Source organism: Petromyzon marinus, chromosome 42 (assembly GCF_048934315.1).
Source record: "Petromyzon marinus isolate PM22_M1 ecotype Great Lakes invasive population chromosome 42, UKy_Petmar_22M1.pri1.0, whole genome shotgun sequence".
Lineage (NCBI taxonomy): Eukaryota > Metazoa > Chordata > Hyperoartia > Petromyzontiformes > Petromyzontidae > Petromyzon > Petromyzon marinus.
Window position 1 is genome coordinate 1,284,544 of NC_133708.1, and position 22,971 is coordinate 1,307,514.

The window sequence follows — 22,971 nt, forward strand, 5'->3', positions numbered from 1 at the left end:
CATCTCACTCATCTCAGTCATCTCGCTCATCTCCATCTCAGTCATCTCGGTCATCTCAGTCAGTCAACCCGTGACACCTGGGTCTGCCCCACGACCTCCTGTCAGCGTGGCCTCAACGTGCACGTGGCCTGGCACAAGCGCTGTGGTGACATCACCGCCGCTTCGTGGCGAATGGCATTGTTGTTGTTGTTGTGAGCGAGCTTCTTGCCAACTCTCCGCTCCCCCCCCGCCCCGCTCCGGGCCAGGCCGCGACCTCTCCACGTTTCTGCGCAACTTTGTGACGGCGCCCGACCTGCGCACGCTGGGAGACCTCTACACTAGCCGCTCGGCGGGGACGCTGCACCGGCTGGGCGCACGCCACGCCACCACCGCCACCACCGCCGCCGCCACCGCCGCCACCACCACCGCTTCCGCCCCGCAGCTGGGGGCCACGCTGCGCCGCTGCCGGCGGAGCGGCCACCGCATGGCCGCCCTGCACGCTGCCCTGGCGTCCGGGGAGCGCCACGGAGCCAAGGAGCAGGTCGGGCACGGGCCTTGCCTCACTCCATTGCTCGCTCACTCCCTCACTCGCTCGCTCGCTCACTCCCTCGCTCAGTCACTCCCTCGCTCAGTCACTCCCTCGCTCGCTCCCTCGCTCAGTCACTCCCTCGTTCGCTCCCTCGCTCAGTCACTCCCTCGCTCGCTCCCTCACTCCCTCGCTCACTCACTCGCTCCCTCACTCCCTCACTCACAAGCTCCCTCACTCAGTCACTCCCTCACTCAGTCACTCACTCAGTCACTCGCTCCCTCATTCACTCAGTCCCTCAGTCACTCCCTCACTCACTCAGTCACTCCCTCACTCACTCACTCAGTCACTCCCTCGCTCACTCACTCACTCGCTCGCTCCCTCACTCACTCAGTCACTCCCGCACTCAGTCACTCCCTCGCTCACTCACTCACTCGCTCACTTGCTCACTCACTCACTTACAGTGAGGGAAAAAAGTATTTGATCCCCTGCTGATTTTGTACATTTGCCCACTGACAAAGAAATGATCAGTCTATAATTTTAATGGTAGGTTTATTTGAACAGTGATAGACAGAATAACAACAACAAAATCCAGAAAAACGCATGTCAAAAATGTTATAAATTGATTTGCATTTTAATGAGGGAAATAAGTATTTGACCCCTTTGCAAAACATGACTTAGTACTTGGTGGCAAAACCCTTGTTGGCAATCACAGAGGTCAGACATTTCTTGTAGTTGGCCACCAGGTTTTCACACATCTCAGGAGGGATTTTGTCCCACTCCTCTTTGCAGATCTTTTCCAAGTCATTAAGGTTTCGAGGCTGACGTTTGGAAACTCGAACCTTCAGCTCCCTCCACAGATTTTCTATGGGATTAAGGTCTGGAGACTGGCTAGGCCACTCCAGGACCTTAATGTGCTTCTTCTTGAGCCACTCCTTTGTCGCCTTGGCCGTGTGTTTTGGGTCATTGTCATGCTGAAATTCCGATCCACGACCCATTTTCAATTCCCTGTCTGAGGGAAGGAGGTTCTCACCCAAGATTTGACAGTACATGGCCCCGTCCATCGTCCCTTTGATGCGGTGAAGTTGTCCTGTCCCCTTAGCAGAAAAACACCCCCAAAGCATAATGTTTCCACCTCCATGTTTGACGGTGGGGATGGTGTTCTTGGGGTCATAGGCAGCATTCCTCCTCCTCCAAACACAGCGAGTTGAGTTGATGCCAAAGAGCTCCATTTTGGTCTCATCTAACCACAACACTTTCGCCCAGTTGTCCTCTGAATCATTCATATGTTCATTGGCAAACTTCAGACGGGCATGTATACGTGCTTTCTTGAGCAGGGGAACCTTGCCGGCGCTACAGGATTTCAGTCCTTCACGGCGTAGTGTGTTACCAATTGTTTTCTTGGTGACTATGGTCCCAGCTGCCTTCAGATCATTGACAAGTTCCTCCCGTGTAATTCTGGGCTGATTCCTCACCGTTCTCATGATCATTGCAACTCCACGAGGTGAGATCTTGCATGGAGCCCCAGGCCGAGGGAGATTAACAGTTCTTTTGTGTTTCTTCCATTTGCGAATAATCGCACCAACTGTTGTCACCTTCCAGGCTTGTGTAGGTCTACAATCTTGTCCCTGACATCCTTGGAGAGCTCTTTGGTCTTGGCCATGGTGGAGAGTTTGGAATCTGATTGATTGATTGCTTCTGTGGACAGGTGTCTTTTATACAGGTAACAAGCTGAGATTAGGAGCACTCCCTTTAAGAGTGTGCTCCTAATCTCAGCTCGTTACCTGTATAAAAGACACCTGGGAGCCAGAAATCTTTCTGATTGAGAGGGGTCAAATACTTATTTCCCTCATTAAAATGCAAATCTATTTATAGCATTTTTTACATGCGTTTATCTGGATTTTTTGTTGTTATTCTGTCTCTCACTGTTCAAATAAACCTACCATTAAAATTATAGACTGATCATTTCTTTGTCAGTGGGCAAATGTACAAAATCAGCAGTGGATCAAATACTTTTTTCCCTCATTGTAATCACTCCCTCCCTCCTTCCCTCCCTCACTCGCTCACTCACGCACTCCCTCCCTCCCTCACTCCCTCCCTCACTCATGGTTGTGACGTTGATGACGCAGCCGTCTGGAATGCTCTTCTGAAATTATGAAGACACATGATGCGATGCACTTTTTAATCATCTCAAATTAAAATCTCATTTCCTTAGAACTGTTGTTAGCGGCGTTAGCTTGTTGCCCTTCCCCCGCACCTCCGATCACCCCACGGTTGGCTACGTCCGAGCGGGTGGGTGAGCAGTGTTGGAACGAGCGGGCGGAGCGCGCGTCGATCCCTGTCTCCGCGCAGGCCCTGCGCTTCCTGTGCAGGAGCTGTCGCGAGCCGTCCACGCACCTCCTGCAGGAGTTTCTCGTCGGTGAGTCGCCGCGGGCCCTCGGTGCCCTCGCACCGCCTGGGCACCCTCCACGGCCACGCGCATGCCGGGACGGCCGCAAAGCAAAGTATGCGACGGGCGACGTTTCGGGCGGTGACCCTTCTCCAACGGCGTGTAAGCGGCGGGTCGCAATGAACTGCCGCTGCAAAGTCGCAGGTCGTCGTGTGCCCCACTCGGTAGTCGCCCCGAGAGAAAGGCGACGGTCCACGATGGGGAAAACCACGCGGGACCGGAGCGGAGACGACGCTCCTGTGTGTTTGTGTGTCTCTGTGTGTTTGTGTGTCTCTGTGTGTGTCTGTGTGTTTGTGTGTCTCTGTGTGGGGAGCGGTAGTGTAGCGGTTAGCGCGCTGCGCTATGAACCTGGCGACCCGGGTTCAATTCCCGCTCACGGCCAACACCAGTGACAATTATCTGAACCGGTCCCGGGCCTCCCCTAGGTCGACTCAGCCTCAAATGAGTACCTGGTGCGGTGTGTAAACATTGCCACTACGGAGACAAAGGCGGTCGGGCGTGGTGCTGGCCACCCACCCCCTCGTGTACCGTTCCGGCCTTCATAGGTGCTCGCTAACAGCACTTGCCCCTACAGTCTGTTAAGGCTATACGGGGGATGTTTGTCTTTGTCTTTGTTTTGTGTATGTGTGTTTGTGTGTCTCTGTGTGTTTGTGTGTCTCTGTGTGTTTGTGTGTCTCTGTGTGTGTCTGTGTGTTTGTGTGTCTCTGTGTGTCTCTGTGTGTTTGTGTGTCTCTGTGTGTTTGTGTGTCTCTGTGTGTTTGTGTGTCTCTGAGTGTTTGTGTGTCTCTGAGTGTTTGTGTGGCTCTGTGTTTGTGTGTCTCTGTTTGTGTGTCTCTGTGTGTTTGTGTGGCTATGTGTGTTTGTGTGTCTCTGTGTGTTTGTGTGTCTCTGTGTGTTTGTGTGTCTCTGTTTGTGTGTCTCTGTGTGTTTGTGTGTCTCTGTGTTGTGTGTCTCTGTGTGTTTGTGTGTCTCTGTGTGTGTGTGTCTCTGTGTGCTTGTGTGTCTCTGTGTGTTTGTGTGTCTCTGTGTGTTTGTGTGTCTCTGTTTGTGTGTCTCTGTGTGTTTGTGTGTCTCTGTGTTTGTGTGTCTCTGTGTGTCTGTGTTTTTCTGTGTGTTTGTGTGTCTCTGTGTGTGTCTGTGTGTTTGTGTGTCTCTGTGTGGGGAGCGTTAATGTAGCGGTTAGCGCGCTGCGCTATGAACCTGGCGACCCGGGTTCAATTCCCGCTCACGGCCAACACCAGTGACAATTATCTGAACCGGTCCCGGGCCTCCCCTAGGTCGACTCAGCCTCAAATGAGTACCTGGTGCGGTGTGTAAACATTGCCACTACGGAGACAAAGGCGGTCGGGCGTGGTGCTGGCCACCCACCCCCTCGTGTACCGTTCCGGCCTTCATAGGTGCTCGCTAACAGCACTTGCCCCTACAGTCTGTTAAGGCTATACGGGGGATGTTTGTCTTTGTTTTGTGTCTGTGTGTTTGTGTGTCTCTGTGTGTTTGTGTGTCTCTGTGTGTTTGTGTGTCTCTGTGTGTGTCTGTGTGTTTGTGTGTCTCTGTGTGTGTCTGTGTGTTTGTGTGTCTGTGTGTGTGTCTGTGTGTTTGTGTGTCTCTGTGTGTCTCTGTGTGTTTGTGTGTCTCTGTGTGTTTGTGTGTCTCTGTGTGTTTGTGTGTCTCTGTTTGTGTGTCTCTGTGTTTGTGTGTCTCTGTTTGTGTGTCTCTGTGTGTTTGTGTGTCTCTGTGTGTTTGTGTGTCTCTCTGTGTTTGTGTGTCTCTGTTTGTGTGTCTCTGTGGGTTTGTGTCTCTGTTTGTGTGTCTCTGTGTGTTTGTGTGTCTCTGTTTGTGTGTCTCTATGTGTTTGTGTGTCTCTGTGTGTTTGTGTGTCTCTGTGTTTGTGTGTCTCTGTGTGTTTGTGTGTCTCTGTGTTTGTGTGTCTCTGTGTGTTTGTGTGTCTCTGTGTGTTTGTGTGTCTCTGTGTGTTTGTGTGTCTCTGTGTGTTTGTGTGTCTCTGTGTGTTTGTGTGTCTCTGTTTGTGTGTCTGTGTGTTTGTGTGTCTCTGTGTGTTTGTGTGTCTCTGTGTGTCTCTGTGTGTTTGTGTGTCTCTGTGTGTTTGTGTGTCTCTGTGTGTTTGTGTGTCTCTGTTTGTGTGTCTCTGCGTGTTTGTGTGTCTCTGTGTGTTTGTGTCTCTGTTTGTGTGTCTCTGTGTGTTTGTGTGTCTCTGTGTGTTTGTGTGTCTCTGTTTGTGTGTCTCTGTGTGTTTGTGTGTCTCTGTTGTTCTGTGTTTCTCTGTTTGTGTGTCTCTGTATGTTTATGTGTCTCTGTTTGTGTGTCTCTGTTTGTGTGTCTATGTGTGTTTGTGTGTCTCTGTGTGTTTGTGTGGCTATGTGTGTTTGTGTGTCTCTGTGTGTTTGTGTGTCTCTGTGTGTTTGTGTGTCTCTGTGTGTCTGTGTGTCTCTGTTTGTGTGTCTCTGTGTTTGTGTGTCTCTGTTTGTGTGTTTCTGTGTGTTTGTGTGTCTCTGTGTGTTTGTGTGTCTCTGTGTGTTTGTGTGTCTCTGTTTGTGTGGCTCTGTGGGTTTGTGTCTCTGTTTGTGTGTCTCTGTGTGTTTGTGTGTCTCTATGTGTTTGTGTGTCTCTGTGTGTTTGTGTGTCTCTGTGTTTGTGTGTCTCTGTGTGTTTGTGTGTCTCTGTGTTTGTGTGTCTCTGTGTGTTTGTGTGTCTCTGTGTGTTTGTGTGTCTCTGTGTGTTTGTGTGTCTCTGTGTGTTTGTGTGTCTTTGTGTGTTTGTGTGTCTCTGTTTGTGTCTCAGTGTGTTTGTGTGTCTTTGTGTGTTTGTGTGTCTCTGCGTGTTTGTGTGTTTGTGTGTGTTTGTGTGTCTCTGTGTGTTTGTGTGTCTCTGTGTGTTTGTGTGTCTCTGTTTTTGTGTCTCTGTGTGTTTGTGTGTCTCTGTGTGTTTGTGTGTCTCTGTGTGTTTGTGTCTCTGTTTGTGTGTCTCTGTGTGTTTGTGTGTCTCTGTGTGTTTGTGTGTCTCTGTTTGTGTGTCTCTGTGTGTTTGTGTGTCTCTGTGTGTCTGTGTGTCTCTGTTTGTGTGTCTCTGTGTGTTTATGTGTCTCTGTTTGTGTGTCTCTTGTGTTTGCGTGTCTCTGTGTGTTTGTGTGTCTCTGTGTGTTTGTGTGTCTCTGTTTGTGTGTCTCTGTGTGTTTGTGTGTCTCTGTGTTGTGTGTCTCTGTGTGTTTGTGTGTCTCTGTGTGTGTGTGTCTCTGTGTGCTTGTGTGTCTCTGTGTGTTTGTGTGTCTCTGTGTGTTTGTGTCTCTGTGTGTCTCTTTGTGTTTGTGTGTCTCTGTTTGTGTGTCTCTGTGTGTTTGTGTGTCTCTGTGTGTGTGTCTCTGTGTGTGTGTCTCTATGTGTTTGTGTGTCTCTGTGTGTGTGTCTCTGTGTGTGTCTCTGTGTGTGTTTGTGTGTCTCTGTGTGTTTGTGTGTCTCTATGTGTGTGTGTGTGTCTGTGTGTGTGTCTCTATGTGTGTGTGTCTCTCTATGTGTGTGTGTGTCTCAGCGTGTGTCTATGTGTGTGTGTCTCTGTGTGTGTCTCTGTGTGTGTGTCTCTGTGTGTTTGTGTGTCTCTGTGTGTTTGTGTGTCTCTGTGTGTTTGTGTGTCTCTGTGTGTCTATGTGTGTCTCTGTGTGTTTGTGTGTCTCTGTGTGTTTGTGTGTCTCTATGTGTGTGTGTGTCTCAGCGTGTGTCTATGTGTGTGTGTCTCTGCGCAGCATCTGTGCTGGGGGAGATGTCGGTGAGGGAAGGAGCCGCGGACGCGATCCCCTTCCTGCCGTGCACGGCGCTCACCACGTGGACCGAGGTGAGGCCCGGTGGCTCGCTCACCTCCTCGCTCACCTCCTCGCTCACCTCCTCGCTCACCTCCTCGCTCACCTCCTCGCTCACCTCCTTGCTCACCTCCTTGCTCACCTCCTTGCTCACCTGCTCGCTCTCCTGCCTACCCGCCCGGTCCCTCACCTCCTTGCTCACCTCCTCGCTCTCCTGCCTACCCGCCCGGTCCCTCACCTCCTTGCTCACCTCCTCACTCTCCTGCCTACCCGCCCGGTCCCTCACCTCCTTGCTCACCTCCTCGCTCTCCTGCCTACCCGCCCGGTCCCTCACCTCCTTGCTCACCTCCTCGCTCTCCTGCCTACCCGCCCGGTCCCTCACCTTCTCGCTCACCTGCTCGCTCGTCAGCTCGACCACTGTTCTCACCCGCCTACTCGCTCACCTGCCACTCACCTTCGCCGCAAACTTACTCGCTCGCTACCTCGCTCGCCACCTCACTCACCACCTCACTCACCACCTCACCACCTCACTCGCCACCTCGCCACCTCGCTCGCCACCATGTTCGCCACCTCACTCGCCACCTCACTCGTCACCTCGCCCTCCACCTCGCTCGCCACCTCGCTCGCCACCTCACTCGCCTCCTCGCTCACCACCTCGATCACCACCTCACTCACCACCTCACTCACCACCTCACTCGTCACCTCGCCACCTCGCTCACCAACTCACTCACCACCTCGCTCTCCACCTCACTCACCACCTCGCTCTCCACCTCACTCACCACCTCGCTCTCCACCTCACTCACCACCTCGCTCACCATCTCGCTCACCACCTCACCACTTCGCTCACCACCTCGCTCATCTTCAAGATTGTGCGTGCGTCATTCCGCGTTGGCTTTGCGCGTTGCGGTCGCGCAGCCCCTAGCGAAGGAGCTGTTCCATCTCCAAGGGTTTTCCAGAGGTGGAATGTTTTAATGAAGAAGTGGTGGTGATGGTGACGTCGTGCCTCTAGGAAATTCCTGGACTCACGGCGACGCAGGAGAAGATTCCCGACGTCGCGAACGCTCTCAAGCACAAGGTTCGGACCCCCACGCGGCTCCCCCCGATCGCTCGTTGCCGTGAACGCGTGGCTGATGGGATGTGTACAAAACAGCGATGGTTAAATTGTACGCACGTACAGCGAGGGAAAAGAGTATCTGATCCCCTGCTGATTTTGTACGTTTGCCCACTGACAAAGAAATGATCAGTCTATAATTTTAATGGTAGGTTTATTTGAACAGTGAGAGACAGAATAACAACAACAAAATCCAGAAGGACGCATGTCAAACATGTTATAAATTGATTTGCATTTTAATGAGGGAAATAAGTATTTGACCCCCTCTCAATCAGAAAGATTTCTGGCTCCCAGGTGTCTTTTATACAGGTAACGAGCTGAGATTAGGAGCACACTCTTAAAGGGAGTGCTCCTAATCTCAGCTTGTTACCTGTATAAAAGACACCTGTCCACAGAAGCAATCAATCAATCAGATTCCAAACTCTCCACCATGGCCAAGACCAAAGAGCTCTCCAAGGATGTCAGGGACAAGATTGTAGACCTACACAAGGCTGGAATGGGCTACAAGACCATTGCCAAGCAGCTTGTTGTGAAGGTGACAACAGTTGGTGCGATTATTCGCAAATGGAAGAAACACAAAAGAACTGTCAATCTCCCTCGGCCTGGGGCTCCATGCAAGATCTCACCTCGTGGAGTTGCAATGATAATGAGAACGGTGAGGAATCAGCCCAGAACTACACGGGAGGATCTTGTCAATGATCTCAAGGCAGTTGGGACCATAGTCACCAAGAAAACAATTGGTAACACACTACGCCGTGAAGGACTGAAATCCTGCAGCGCCCGCAAGCTCCCCCTGCTCAAGAAAGCACATTTACATGCCCGTCTGAAGTTTGCCAATGAACATCTGAATGATTCAGAGGACAACTGGGTGAAAGTGTTGTGGTCAGATGAGACCAAAATGGAGCTCTTTGGCATCAACTCAACTCGCTGTGTTTGGAGGAGGAGGAATGCTGCCTATGACCCCAAGAACACCATCCCCACCGTCAAACATGGAGGTGGAAACATTATGCCTTGGGGGTGTTTTTCTGCTAAGGGGACAGGACAACTTCACCGCATCAAAGGGACGATGGACGGGGCCATGTACCATCAAATCTTGGGTGAGAACCTCCTTCCCTCAGACAGGGCATTGAAAATGGGTCGTGGATGGGTATTCCAGCATGACAATGACCCAAAACACACGGCCAAGGCAACAAAGGAGTAGCTCAAGAAGACGCACATTAAGGTCCTGGAGTGGCCTAGCCAGTCTCCAGACCTTAATCCCATAGAAAATCTGTGGAGGGAGCTGAAGGTTCGAGTTGCCAAACGTCAGCCTCAAAACCTTAATGACTTGGAGAAGATCTGCAAAGAGGAGTGGGACAAAATCCCTCCTGAGATGTGTGCAAACCTGGTGGCCAACCACAAGAAACGTCTGACCTCTGTGATTGCCAACAAGGGTTTTGCCACCAAGTAAGTCATGTTTTGCAGAGGGGTCAAATACGTATTTCCCTCATTAAAATGCAAATCAATTTATAACATTTTTGTCATTTGTTTTTCCTGATTTTGTTGTTCTGTCTCTCACTGTTCAAATAAACCTACCATTCAAATTATAGACTGATCATTTCTTTGTCAGTGGGCAAACGTACAACATCAGCAGAGGATCAAATATTATTTTCCCTCACTGTATGTGTGCGTTGAACTTATTTCGCGCCGTACGTAAGCCAACCATGCTAACCGGAGAGAGAGAAGCGTCCTGGCTGATCACACACGATAGCTCACCGAAGTGGCTCATCGTCATCATTATCATCGTATGGAAATGTGTAGCGGCCAAATAGTCAAAACGCGTGATGATGTTGATTTCTAAATGTGGAGGGAAAATCCAGAGAAAAATCCACGCGACCACGGGGGGAGACAGAAAGACACGCAAACTCCAAATATACAGCAGCAGGTGTCAGGGTCGGGATCGAACCAACGACCTCCTGTAGACCAGGCGAGGTAGTTAACATCTCCTAGCCACCGTGATGATGATGAGAGAGAGACACGCCAACTCCAAATATACAGCAGCAGGTGTCAGGGTCGGGATCGAACCAACGACCTCCTGTATACCAGGCGAGGTAGTTAACATCTCCTAGCCACCGTGATGATGATGAGAGAGAGACACGCAAATTCCAAATATACAGCAGCAGGTGTCAGGGTCGGGATCGAACCCACGACCTCCTGTAGACCAGGCGAGGTAGTTAACATCTCATAGCCACCGCGATGATGATGAGAGAGAGAGCCACACATACTCCAAATATACAGCAGGCATCAGGGTCAGGATCAAACTCAGGACAACCTGCATACCAGGCGAGGTCACCTCCATCTCCTAGCCCCCGTGGCGCGCGGGGAGGTCCGTTGCGAGTGGCGGTGCCACGCGACGCTCTCGGCTGTCTTACTATCGCGTCCTTGATGCTGTGTAGCCGACGGCATGTGTGCAAGGATACTCTGTTGTTGCTGCTGTTGTTGTTGCTGTTTTTGTTGTTGGTATCGCTGCTGTTGCTGTTGTCCTTTGTTGTTGCAGTTATTGTTGTTGCTGTTGTTGCTGTTGTTGCTTTAGAACTGTTTTCTGTGTTTAGTGTTGTTGTCCTTCCACTCCGCACCTCCGATTATCAAGGTTGGCAACATACAGCGCGAAAGAAGTTTGACGTACGACAAAACGCTCAGCACGTTCCTCAATAACGCCGTGGCTTGACGAGGAATAATCACGACACGTAGGCGATGTGCGATCGGCAGCGTTGTTGGCGAGAGCGTTGAGTGGCTGTCGTTAACCGCGCGCTCGTGCGGAGCGAGTGACGGCCTTGCGGGTGTCGTTGCCCCCGGCGGCAGGCGAGCGGCCCGGGGTTCTGGAGCGGCCTGGAGCGGCGCGTCGCCGTGCCGGACGCGGCCCAGCGGCGCTACCGGCTCGGGAGCGACCGGCGCGCCCTGCGGGACCTCGTGGCGGCCCACGCGGTGAGCGGGACGCCCGGCCGCAGAGGCGTGCCGTGGCAGCGGCGCGGGCGGCGGCGAGGGTTGGTGGAGCGTGCGTGCACGCGGTCGTCGGTCACCCTCGCTCCGTCTCGCGCACCCACGCACGCACCAAGCCCGTGGGCGTTGAGGTCACCATCTCCCAGACTGCCGGGGTACAGCAAGCGGGATCGCGTCCACCCTCCGGATGCCGTGACCTCGTCTCCCGACGCCCATCGCTCTCAGCCCTCCTCGCCCGTCCCATCTCCTCTCGCGTCCCACCTCCTTCCCTGCCCGCCGTCCTCTCGTCTCCGCTTTCCCCGCCCGTATCTCCTCTGTGCCTGCTGCCCTGTTGGTCTCCATCTCCTAGTCCGCTATCTCCTCTCCTCTCCGCCCATCGGCTGCTCCCCTCCCCCTGCTCTCTTGACGCCTCCTGTCCCCCCCCCCCCCCGTGGCTGTCTCTCGACCTCCGGCTCTCCGTCCCGCAGCGCAATCCGAGACAGGCGCTGCGGTGAAATGCGGACTCGTCGCGTCCGTCTGTTCCATCTGCGTCGGATAGAGCGCTGACACCCCCCCACCGCTCCCCACTGCTCGCGCCCGTGAGTCTTCTCCGCGTCCTCCAGTCTGCTCCCGCTGCGTGTGGCTTTTTCGCATCCGTCCCTCCCCCGTGCCTGTCTCGAGAGCGAGCGAGCGGCGTCACAAACCCCCCCATGCTGACAGGCCGTCGACGTCCGGCACGTGCGTTTCTCCTCTGCGCTTTCTCAGGCGTCTCGGGGCAGCGGGCAGCGGGTCGGCGAGCTCCTCACCCTGGCGAGGAGGTATCGCAAGTTTCGAACGCGATGCATCGGGCCGACAGCAAACAGCACGCGCGGGTCGTGGGCATGACGTCCTCCGTTGTGAATATTTATTGCTATCGAAACTCGCCACCGGCTTTCAATGTGTGGAATTGACGTGCTCTGCCTCGTTGTTCGCAGGGTCCTGTCGCTGTCTGCCTCCTGGAGCAAAGGTGAGCGGGAGAAAGTGAGCGCCTGTGAGGTCGCGCCTGTGAGGTTGCGCCTGTGAGGTCGCGAGCGCCTGTGAGGTCGCGAGCGCCTGTGAGGTCGCGAGCCCTTGTGAGGTTGCGCCTGTGAGGTCGCGCCTGTGAGGTCGCGCCTGTGAGGTCGCGAGCGCCTGTGAGGTCGCGCCTGTGAGGTCGCGCCTGTGAGGTCGCGCCTGTGAGGTCGTGAGCGCCTGTGAGGTCGCGAGCGCCTGTGAGGTCGCGCCTGTGAGGTCGCGCCTGTGAGGTTGCGCCTGTGAGGTCGCGAGCGCCTGTGAGGTCGCGAGCGCCTGTGAGGTCGCGAGCCCTTGTGAGGTTGCGCCTGTGAGGTCGCGAGCGCCTGTGAGGTCGCGAGCGCCTGTGAGGTCGCGCCTGTGAGGTCGCGCCTGTGAGGTCGCGAGCCCTTGTGAGGTCGCACCTGTGAGGTCGCGAGCGCCTGTGAGGTCGCGAGCGCCTGTGAGGTCGGCGGAGACCCGAGTTCAATTCCCCGCCCGCGGCCACCAACGCCACTGACGGCTGTCTGAACCGGTCCTGGGCCTCAAGCGAGTGCCCGGTGCGGTGCGTGGACATCTCCCCTGCGGAGACACAAGGTGGCCGGGCGTGGCCCCGCGCCGGCCTCCGTTGAGGCCACACGGGGGAGAGGGGGTGGTGGTCTTCGTCTTTGTTGCGTGAGCGAGAGAGAGAGAGAGAGACGGCGAGTGAGCGAGGCCGCTGCCGCTGACGCCCCGACACCATCTCGCGCTCCGCCCTTCGTCCGCGCCGCGTGCCGGCACCGGCCGCGTTCGTTCCACCACGAGAATCGGAGATGGCGACGGCAGTGGGGAGCCGAGGCTGCAGCCGGCGGCATATGAGTTCAGGCGGGTGGCAGGAGACCGTTGGGGGAGAGATGGTCGCGTCACGATGGAGCGGGAACGCAAAGCGGTTGCGCACCCTCCGCTCTTGCGAATCCACGAGCTATCGCGATTCGGGATTGCCTCGAAGCACGACAATCACCGCTCTCCCTTGATTATAACTCAACTCCCCGGTTATAAACTATTCACTATTGTTAACAGGTAGGGCCCACTGAGCTACGTAGCTCTTTTTCAGAAGTGACCTGGCTAAAACACGTGCTAGCCCAACCACGTGGCTTACCGTCATCACAATTTATAGCAGCCAAATACTCACAGAGAGCCACGTTGATTCTAAATGCGGGGGGTGGGGGGGGGGGAAACCCGAGGACCCAGAGATCCACGCGACCACGGGGGCAGAGAGACACGCAAACTCCAAACAGCGAGCAGCAGCAGGCGTCGTCGGGGTCGGGATCGAACTCCACAGCCTCCTGATTAACGTTGCGGCCACGGGATTCACCCCGACCGACCGACCGGTCGCGAGCGACGAGTTGGAATTCACAACCCCTCCCCCCCCGTCCTCCGCCGCGAGCGCGCCATCGGCGTCGTGGGCCAACGGCTAGCGGCGACCTCGCCCGGCCCGCCGGCTTGACCCCTTGACCTCTCGATCTCTGCGGCCAGGAGGACGGGGCAGCCTGCCGCTCTTCCAGGAGGAGGATCCGGAGCAGATGCTGGCGGCCGGCATGGTGAGGGCGCTGCGCCGACACCCTCCCTAGCTCACCGTGGTCGCTCGGCAGGCCGCCTCTGGGCCCTTCAGGGGCCTGCAGCCACGGTGGCTCACGGTGGCTCACGGTGACTCAGGGTGGCTCAGGGTGACTCAGGGTGACTCAGGGTGGCTCACGGTGACTCAGGGTGGCTCACGGTGACTCAGGGTGACTCAGGGTGGCTCAGCGTGGCTCAGGGTGACTCAGGGTTGCTCACGGTAGCTCACGGTGACTCAGAGTGACTCAGGGTGGCTCAGGGTGACTCAGGGTGGCTCAGGGTGACTCAGGGTGGTTCATGATGACTCAGGGTGGCTCAGGATGGCTCAGGGTGGCTCAGGATGGCTCAGGGTGGCTCAGGGTGGCTCAGGATGGCTCAGGGTGGCTCAGGATGGCTCAGGGTGGCTCAGGATGGCTCAGGATGGCTCAGGGTGACTCAGGGTGACTCACGGTGACTCAGGGTGGCTCAGGGTGGCTCATGGTGGCTCAGGGTGGCTCACGGTGACTCAGGGTGACTCAGGGTGGCTCAGGGTGACTCAGGGTGACTCAGGATAGCTCAGGGTGACTCAGGGTGACTCACGGTGACTCAGGGTGGCTCAGGATGGCTCAGGGTGGCTCAGGGTGACTCAGGGTGACTCACGGTGACTCAGGGTGGCTCAGGGTGGCTCAGGGTGGCTCAGGGTGACTCAGGGTGACTCACGGTGGCTCAGGGTGACTCAGAGTGGCTCACAGTGGCTCAGGGTGACTCAGGGTGACTCAGGGTGACTCAGGGTGGCTCAGGATGGCTCAGGGTGACTCAGGGTGACTCACGGTGGCTCAGGGTGGCTCAGGGTGGCTCAGGATGGCTCACGGTGACGCAGCGTGGCACAGGGTGGCTCAGGATGGCTCACGGCGACTCAGGGTGGCTCAGGATGGCTCACAGTGACTCAGGGTGGCTCAGGGTGGCTCAGGATGGCTCAGGGAGGCTCAGGATGGCTCAGGGTGGCTCAGCGTGGCTCAGGATGGCTCAGGGTGGCTCAGGATGGCTCAGGGTGGCTCAGGGTGGCTCAGGATGGCTCAGGGTGGCTCAGGGTGGTTCAGGGTGGCTCAGGGTGGCTCAGGATGGCTCAGGGTGACTCAGGGTGGCTCAGGGTGACTCAGGGTGACTCACGGTGACTCAGGGTGGCTCACGGTGACTCAGGGTGGCTCACGGTGACTCAGGGTGGCTCAGGGTGGTTCAGGGTGACTCAGGGTGGCTCAGGGTGGCCGTGTCAGAGCGTCGAGCCGGCACCGCAGATTTTTGTTGCCAGAAAGGCGCCAAAAAACGAATTGTCTTGACTTCACCCGGCCACCATCACGATCACAGGCCGATCGCCCAGACTGGCATCGGAGTGGCCTCTAGGAGCCCAGGCACCAAGAGGAGATGGTGGCAGATGGTCACGGCACATCTGTGGGTCTCTGGGCCTACAGCTCTCTGTGTGAGTCAATCGATTCCTATACGTTCTGTAGGTCCCTCTGTGAGTGTGTCTACGGTCAGTCGGTGGCATCCTACCATGACAGATCTATGGGTGTGTGCGAGTCTATGGGTCTCTGTGTGAGAATATGAGTCTCTGTGTGAGTCTGTGGGTCTCTGTGTGAGCCGGTGGGTCTCTATGCGAGTCTGTATTTCTCTGTGTGGGGAACCCACACACACACACACGGCTGCTCGCCGTGTTGACCGAGTATCCGCGTGGCCACGTGACCCCGTGGCCGTGTGACGTTGGTGTATCCCAGCTGGTGGATGACCTGCGGACCCACCTGCAACGCTGCCTGCCCACGCTGGGCAGGAGGGCACTGGAGGACATCGCCCTGAGCTACGTGCAGATCCAGGTGAGCAGCAGCAGCAGCCCGGTTCACCTTCATCTGTGCTCTGTCCGCTGCTGGACGGACACCTCCACTGCGCCTCCCGCCCGCCAGCCGATTCCGCCACTCCGTCCTTTGGCTGCCGCTCCGTCGTCAGCAGCGGCTGCGCCGCGTCCCCGCTACCCAGAGCCCCCACGCTTTTTGGGGGCGCCGTGGTGGCTAGGAGATGTTGGCTACCTCGCCTGGTATGCAGGAGGTCGTGGATTCGAACCCACCCCTTATGTCTGTGGCATATTTGGAGATTCCCGTCTCTCTCTCTGCACATTTAGAATCGAAGTGTGAGTTTAGAGTATTTGCTGCTATCAATTTACACGTGATATGCGCCACTTCGTTGAGCTATTATTTGTAGCCCACAGAGCTATACAGCTCTTTTTCAAATGCGACCTGGCCACAAATGATGGCTCAAAGAAGCTGCTTATCACGTGGAAATATATAGCGGCCAAATACTCTACACGCACGTGAATTTTAATTGTGAAGGGGACAACCGGAGGACCCGGAGAAAAATCCACGCGACCACGGGGAGAGAGAGAGACACGCAAACTCCAAATATACAGCAGCAGCAGGCGGCAGGGTCGGGATCGAACCCACGACCTCCTGTATACTTGGCGAGGGAGTTAACATCTCTACTGGGAGAGAGAGAGACACGCAAACTCCAAATATACAGCAGCAGCAGGCGGCAGGGTCGGGATCGAACCCACGACCTCCTGTATACTTGGCGAGGGAGTTAACATCTCTACTGGGAGAGAGAGAGACACGCAAACTCCAAATATACAACAGCAGCAGGCGGCAGGGTGGGATCGAACCCACGACCTCCTGTAGACCAGGCGAGGGAGTTGACATCTCACTACCGTGGCGCCCATCATTATTATAATGATTCCTACTCCGCCTGTTTGCCCAGGAAAGACTCGCAGAGTCTCGTGACTCCCTTGTCAGGAGGCTCCTGCCAGGTCCTCGCAGTCGGGAGGCGATGATTGCTGCCGTGTGCATCCCAATCGAGTCATGAGCGGCGTGACGTCGCCGCACAACGGCTAGGTCGTGCGAGTGACGTCACTGGGGGATCTTTAACGTCCGTTGTGAGCGAAGCGGATCGGATACAGGCTTCGTGAGATCTGCAACTCGGACAACGTCGCACATCCGTGCCACGTCACACACCGTGTCACGTCACACACCGTGTCACGTCACACACCGTGTCACGTCACACACCGTGTCACGTCACACACCGTGTCACATCGTGTCACGTCACACACCGTGTCATGTCACACACCGTGTCACGTCACACACCGTGTCACGTCACACACCGTGTCACATCGTGTCACGTCACACACCGTGTCACGTCACACACCGTGTCACATCGTGTCACGTCACACACCGTGTCACGTCACACACCGTGACACGTCACTCATCGTGTCACGATGTGTGACGTGTCACGATGATTGACGTCACACACCGTGTCACGTCACACACCGTGACACGTCACACATCGTCGTACGTCCGGCCAAGCCTCACGCCGTCTCCTTTGCCGAGCCATCGATCCGAGTGGCGAGTTAGAGGTCAGTGGCGAGTTAGGGGTCAGTGGCGAGTTAGAGGTCAGTGGCGAGTTAGGGGTCAGTGGCGAGTTAGGGGTCAGTGGCGAGTTAGGGGTCAGTCGCGAGTTAGGGGTCAGTGGCGAGTTAGGGGTCAGTCGCGCGTATCTGATACACTGTATCAGATATTCATTTAAGGCTCAGTCGATCTGGAGGAGGCCCAGGACCGATTTAGGCACACTCACTCACACAGACATGCGAAGCACGAACAGCTGCATTGCATCAGCGTACCTATTAACTATTATTACTTATTTTACCAGGCAAGGCACACTGAGCTACGTAGCTATTTTTCAGAAGCGACGTGGCCATCATAAATGATAGCACAACGAAGTAGCTCATCGTCATTGTGTGGACATTTATAGCAGCAAATCCACACGACCACAGGGAGAATATGCAAACTCCAAATATACAGCAGGCATGAGGGTCGGGATCAAACCCCCGACCTCCTGTACCACAGGCGAGGTAGCTAACATCTCAGATTCCCTTCCGAGTCTACGTGCACGTGCGTACTTACGTTGAACCTATTTCACACCTTACGTAGCCAACCGTGCTCATCGGAGGTTGCATCGGAAGGACAACAAACTAACACGCAGAAATCAGTTCTAAAGAAATTAGTTTTCATACTCTTTGGTTCTATTCGGTAAAGTCACGTAGGTAAAAAATAAAACAACAAAAATCACGACGTTTCGGCCACAACACAAGTGGTCTTCATCAGGTGAAGGGACCGTACTGTCCAGAGGACAGCGTTGGAGTGAAGACAGCCAAGCCCAGGTCGCGTCCTTTAAGCTGTGTGAGAGGAAACAAAAAACGCCTTGACAAAGGAATTGGCATAAAATGCTGTAGAGGACCGGCACGGGGGGCGGGGGGGGGGGAGGAGTTTGCAAATGTTGGTGTGAAGGGAAATAAGCTGCTGTGAAAGTTTGGGATACACTACTTGAATAAATATAATGTTTGGTATGATTTAGAACATCTTTCCAATGATTGCTTAATTTGAAACCATCTTCTCGGTTGAAATTGTGTCTGTGTTTGTAAATCTGCATTGCCTCGTGGATAATTCTCTCATAAAAACCCGTGGGTTTGCAAAGAAACTTGGTATCGGAGAAAATTATATCGTGATCGCCCACAGCGTTGTAACAGTGATCAGCTACGGCAGAAGAATTCGTTCTGCCGTGTTTCAAATCTGATTTGAGCTCGCGAATTCGATCAGAGACATGTCGTTTTGTCTCCCCGATATAGCAGTCACCACAGGTGCAGATCAATTTGTAAACCCCGGGGTACTGTAAGTCAGGAATGACATCCTTCACAGAAGGGATCAGGTCACAGATTTTGTGTACTGTATTGAACCGGACCAGGATCTTGTGTTTGTTTAGAATTTTGGAGATCTTTTTAGTAACGCCTGCTATATATGGAAGTATGATGGTTTTGATCGGAGTATCAAGTGGTTGTTTCTGTATGGAGGGAGAAACAGTTTGGCGGATGGTACGGTCAGAGTATCCATTCCTTTTGAGGGACAGATGTATATGTTGTAATTCACTGGTCTTGGTGGTATTGGTCCGAAATGCAATGAGCCCTGTGGTATAACGTTTTGATGGGAGAATTATTTTGCGTCGGGTGGTGGTGGGAATCAGGTTTCAAGTAGTAATCTGTGTGGGTGGGTTTCCTGTAGACAGAATGTCCCAATGAGCCATCAGGTCTCCTCTCAAACAGAACATCCAAGAATGGCAGCTTGCCATCTTTATCCACTTCCATGGTGAATTTGATAGCGGGGTGTCTGGAATTAATGTGGTCTAGGAAAAGGTCCAAAGCCGGGAGGCCATGTGGCCAAATGACGAAAGTGTCGTCTACATATCTCTTCCACAGGGAAGGTCTGAGGGTGGAAGTCTGGATGCCGTCTGATTCAAATTTCTCCATGAAAATATTGGCTATCACTGGTGACAAGGGGGATCCCATGGGGTACCCTCATTCTGTTTGTAAAAGGAGCCATTCCAAGTAAAGTAGGTATTGTTGAGGCAGTGCCTAACCAGTGCAGGTGTATCGGGGTCTTGTCCATGTTGGACCAAATTTTCAATTATTTCAATGGTATCAGGTACTGGGACCTTGGTGAACAAAGAGACCACATCGAAGCTGACAAGGATATCGTCAGGGGACAGTACAACGTCTTTGACCATAGAGACCAATTGGGCTGAGTTAAGTACTGCTGAGGCGGTCTTGCCAGTGAAAGGCAGCAAGGTATCTGAGAGAAAACGGGCTAGTCTATAGGTAGGGGAGTTGATCGTGGATACTATGGGTCGTAGTGGGGTGCCTTCTTTATGAATCTTGGGAAGACCATAGAATCTAGGGGTCTTGCAGCAGAAGGTTTTAGGGAGGGACGTTTAGTTGGGTCGATTAGGGAGGTCGAACTTGTGATGATCTTGTTGGTTTTTATCGCTAGGCTATTAGTAGGGTCATTTTTAATTTTTGAGTAACTTCCATCGTTGAGCAGATTCTGGATTTTGTTGTTGTATGAATCTTTATCCATAATTACAGTAGCGTTGCCTTTATCGGCTGAGAGGATGACTATGTCACTTCTGTTTTTTTAATTCGCGAGTTCAGCTTATTTCCCTTCACACCAACATTTGCAAACTCCCCCCCCCCCCCCCGTGCCAGTCTTCTACAGAATTTTATGCCAATTCCTTTGTCAAGGCGTTTTTTGTTTCCCAGCTTATTTCCCTTCACACCAACATTTGTCAACTCCCCCCCCCCCTGTGCCGGTCCTCTACAGCATTTTATGCTAATTCCTTTGTCAAGGCGTTTGTTTCCTCTCACACAGCTTAAAGGACGCGACCTGGGCTTGGCTGTCTTCACTCCAACGCTGTCCTCATGACAGCACGGTCCCTTCACCTGATGAAGGCCACTTGTGTTGTGGCTGAAACGTCGTGATTTTTGTTGTTTTATTTTTTACCTACGTGACTTTACCGAATAGAACCAAAGAGTATGGATCCTTGCAGTCACGAAAGCTTCAAATCCTGAAATTGGTTTTCAATTGAGATTTAAAAGTGCGTAGCTCCCAGTGGCTTCCTCACATCGGAAGGTAGAACGTTCCAGACGGCCGCCGCAGTAGCGCGTCTGAAAGTGCCGCGCGATGCGCTCACCGTCCTTTGCCCGACGGCCAAGCTGCCGCCGCCGCGAGGCTGAGTGGAGTTTGCGCTCCTTGGACGAGATCGGCGGGGTGTGCGATCGATCGATCGCTCTGCAGGCTTTAGGAACGTATTCGTCGTTCGCGGCTTGGCGTCCTCCTCGCCTTGTACCCGGTGGTACCACGACGCCGATGCCGCGACCTTGCCGCTCGTAACTTCACCTTGCACGGTGGTTGTTGGGTTGCGTCGTCCGTGGTGCTTGCTGTTGTTGTTGTAGCTGTAACCAGGGTCCCCATTTAAAACGTGCAATTATTGCCCCAATGGGCTTTCACCTGTGACACCAAAAAAAAACTAACTAACCCACGTGTGCATGTGGAGCTTCTTTCACACCCTACGTAGCCAACCCGCGCCGACCGAAGGATAGCGCTAACCTAACCCCGACGAGATGTGACCGTGCGACACCGTGACCCCTCGCTCCGTGACCTCTCGCTCCATGACCTCTCGCTCCATGACCTCTCGCTCCATGACCTCTCGCTCCGTGACCTCTTGCTCCGTGACCTCTCGCTCCGTGACCTCCTCCCCTCCCCCCGGTTGTCGCCCTCAGCTGCAGCAGGTGACCCATCTGCTGGAGTCGGTCTGGGCGGCCTACGGAATCACCTGGGACTCCGTGTGTCTGTGAGTTTCTACGCCTCTCTCGCCCCAGCAACTCGCCCCGGCAGCTCGCCCCAACATCGCCACTGGGGAGACAAAGGCGGCCTGGCGTGGTGCTGGCCACCCACCCCCCTTGTGTGCCGTGCCGGCCTTTAATGGTGCCAGCAGTCTGTTAATAGACTACACGGGGGATCTTTGTCTTTATCTTTGTCCGGGCCAGCAGTGCCCGCAAGGCGGGGACAGCGGAGGCCGGGATGCTGCCGCTCGTCCTGCGGCTGGGGGACGCCGCCGCACAGCTCGGCTTCCCTCTCCCTGGCGGTGCCTCCTCCACCTCCACTCGCTCCACCACTCGCTCCACCACTCGCCCTACCACTGCCACTCGCTCCACCACTCGCTCCACCACTGGCTCCACCACTCACTCCACCACTCACTCCACCACTCGCTCCACCACTCGCTCCACCACTCCCACTCGCTCCACCACTCGCTCCACCACTGCCACTCGCTCCACCACTCGCTCCACCACTCCCACTCGCTCCACCACTCGCTCCACCACTCGCTCCACCACTCGCTCCACCACTCCCACTCGCTCCACCACTCGCTCCACCACTCGCTCCACCACTGCCACTCGCTCCACCACTCGCTCCACCACTCACTCCACCACTCGCTCCACCACGCCAGTGGACTGGTGGTTGTTTTGGGGTATGACTGAGTGCCCTTGATGTTTTATTGACCCAGGTCACTCTTGCAAATTAGACTAATCGTCATCTCGAGTTCTCACCTGGACAATATCAACACTTTAACTCTGCCACTCACGATAGCCACTCATTCACTCCCCCACTCACTCACCCGAGCACCCACTTACTCACCTGCTCAATGATTCACCCACTCACCCACTCACTCACTCACCCACTCAGTCACTCAACTGCCATCACACTCACCCTATCACCAACTCCCTCACTCATTCACCCACCCACTTACCCACTCAGTCATTCACTCACCCACTTATTCGCCGACTCACTCATCAGCTCACTTCACCCACTGACCCATTCACTCACCATTCACTCACCTCAATGATTCACCCACACCCCCACGCACTTACTTATTCACGCACACATTCACCCACCCACTCAATCACTCACTCACCCACTCACTCCCTAACTTAGCCACTCACTCACCCACTCACTCACTAACTTAGCCAGTCACTCACCCACTCACTCACCCGCTCATTCACCCACTCGCTCATTCACCCACTCACCCTATTACACACTCATCCACTCATGTATCCACTCGCTTTACTCATTCACTAACTCACCAACCACCTCACTCACCCTATCACCCAATTACTGACTCACCCACTTGCTCACTCGCCCACTCACTCACGCACTTACCCATTCACCCACCCACTTACCCACTCACCCACCCACTTACCCACTCAATCATTCACCCACTCACTCACCCACTCACCCACTCACTCACCCACTCACCCATTCACCCACCCACTTACCCACTCAATCACCCACTCCAACTTACCCACACATTTTTACCCACTCACTCGCCCACTCAAATCGTTCACTCACTCACTCACTGCTGCGGTGGCCTCGCGACTCCCCCGCCCGGTCAACGCGAGCCCAGCCTCTCGCCCTCTCGCCCGTGCCGACTGACGGCCGCACCCCGCAGGCTTCAAGAGCCTGCAGTGCACGCTGGGTTACCGCAGCATGCCCCTCCACTCGTTCCTGCTCATGGTGGACCAGGGGACGCTGCAGCTCACCGACTCCTTCGTGCAGAGACTCTTCCACGGTGACGCTCGCCGCAGTGGCCCCTTCCGCCTCCTGCACAGCGAGTGGGGGCTGGGGGGTGGGGCTGTGTGAGTGGAGTGGCACCACTCGACTGGGGTTGCACACACACAGGGCTTGTCACCTCACCCAACGCCCCCCCATCGCCCACCCCCCTAAACCCCCACCCCCTCATTCCCCCACTCCCCATCGCCCCACCCCCCACGCATCCCCCTCCCCCCCATCCCCCCACCCCCTTCCCCTCCTGCGAAGACTTGGCAGGACCCTCCTGAGACAGAGTCTTGAGACTCAGCGAGGTTTTCCGGGGTCAAGAAAAGATAAAGGCGCAGCCCTGCAATTTCTCGCCCACACCTCTGCTGGTGGGAGGGCTCGAGGGCCCTCCAGAGAGCCCCTCTGGAGGGCAGTTTTGGCCTACTCTTCCACGCTAGCCCGACGTCTTGGAAGATGTTGGGCGTCACAGTGGCGAGATGTCCACTGCCTCACCTGGTGTAC

General features: G+C 54.9%; 1 protein-coding gene across 3 annotated transcripts in view; it reads left to right on the forward strand.

Annotated features, from left to right (window-relative positions):
• Positions 1-22,971, forward strand: part of GSAP (gamma-secretase activating protein) — a 62,706-nt gene that overhangs the window by 34,951 nt on the left and 4,784 nt on the right. For 2 of the 3 annotated variants that reach the window (XM_032969685.2, XM_076073412.1), the window contains exons 17-28: positions 246-520; positions 2,858-2,924; positions 6,709-6,797; positions 7,772-7,837; positions 10,715-10,837; positions 11,597-11,649; positions 11,806-11,837; positions 13,376-13,440; positions 15,208-15,303; positions 20,640-20,710; positions 20,907-21,004; positions 22,364-22,483. In XM_032969685.2, coding sequence (XP_032825576.2) covers positions 246-520; positions 2,858-2,924; positions 6,709-6,797; positions 7,772-7,837; positions 10,715-10,837; positions 11,597-11,649; positions 11,806-11,837; positions 13,376-13,440; positions 15,208-15,303; positions 20,640-20,710; positions 20,907-21,004; positions 22,364-22,483 — 1,155 coding nt within the window. The remainder of the gene's footprint in view (positions 1-245; positions 521-2,857; positions 2,925-6,708; positions 6,798-7,771; positions 7,838-10,714; positions 10,838-11,596; positions 11,650-11,805; positions 11,838-13,375; positions 13,441-15,207; positions 15,304-20,639; positions 20,711-20,906; positions 21,005-22,363; positions 22,484-22,971) is intronic. The other variant, XM_076073411.1, reaches the window with a different exon arrangement.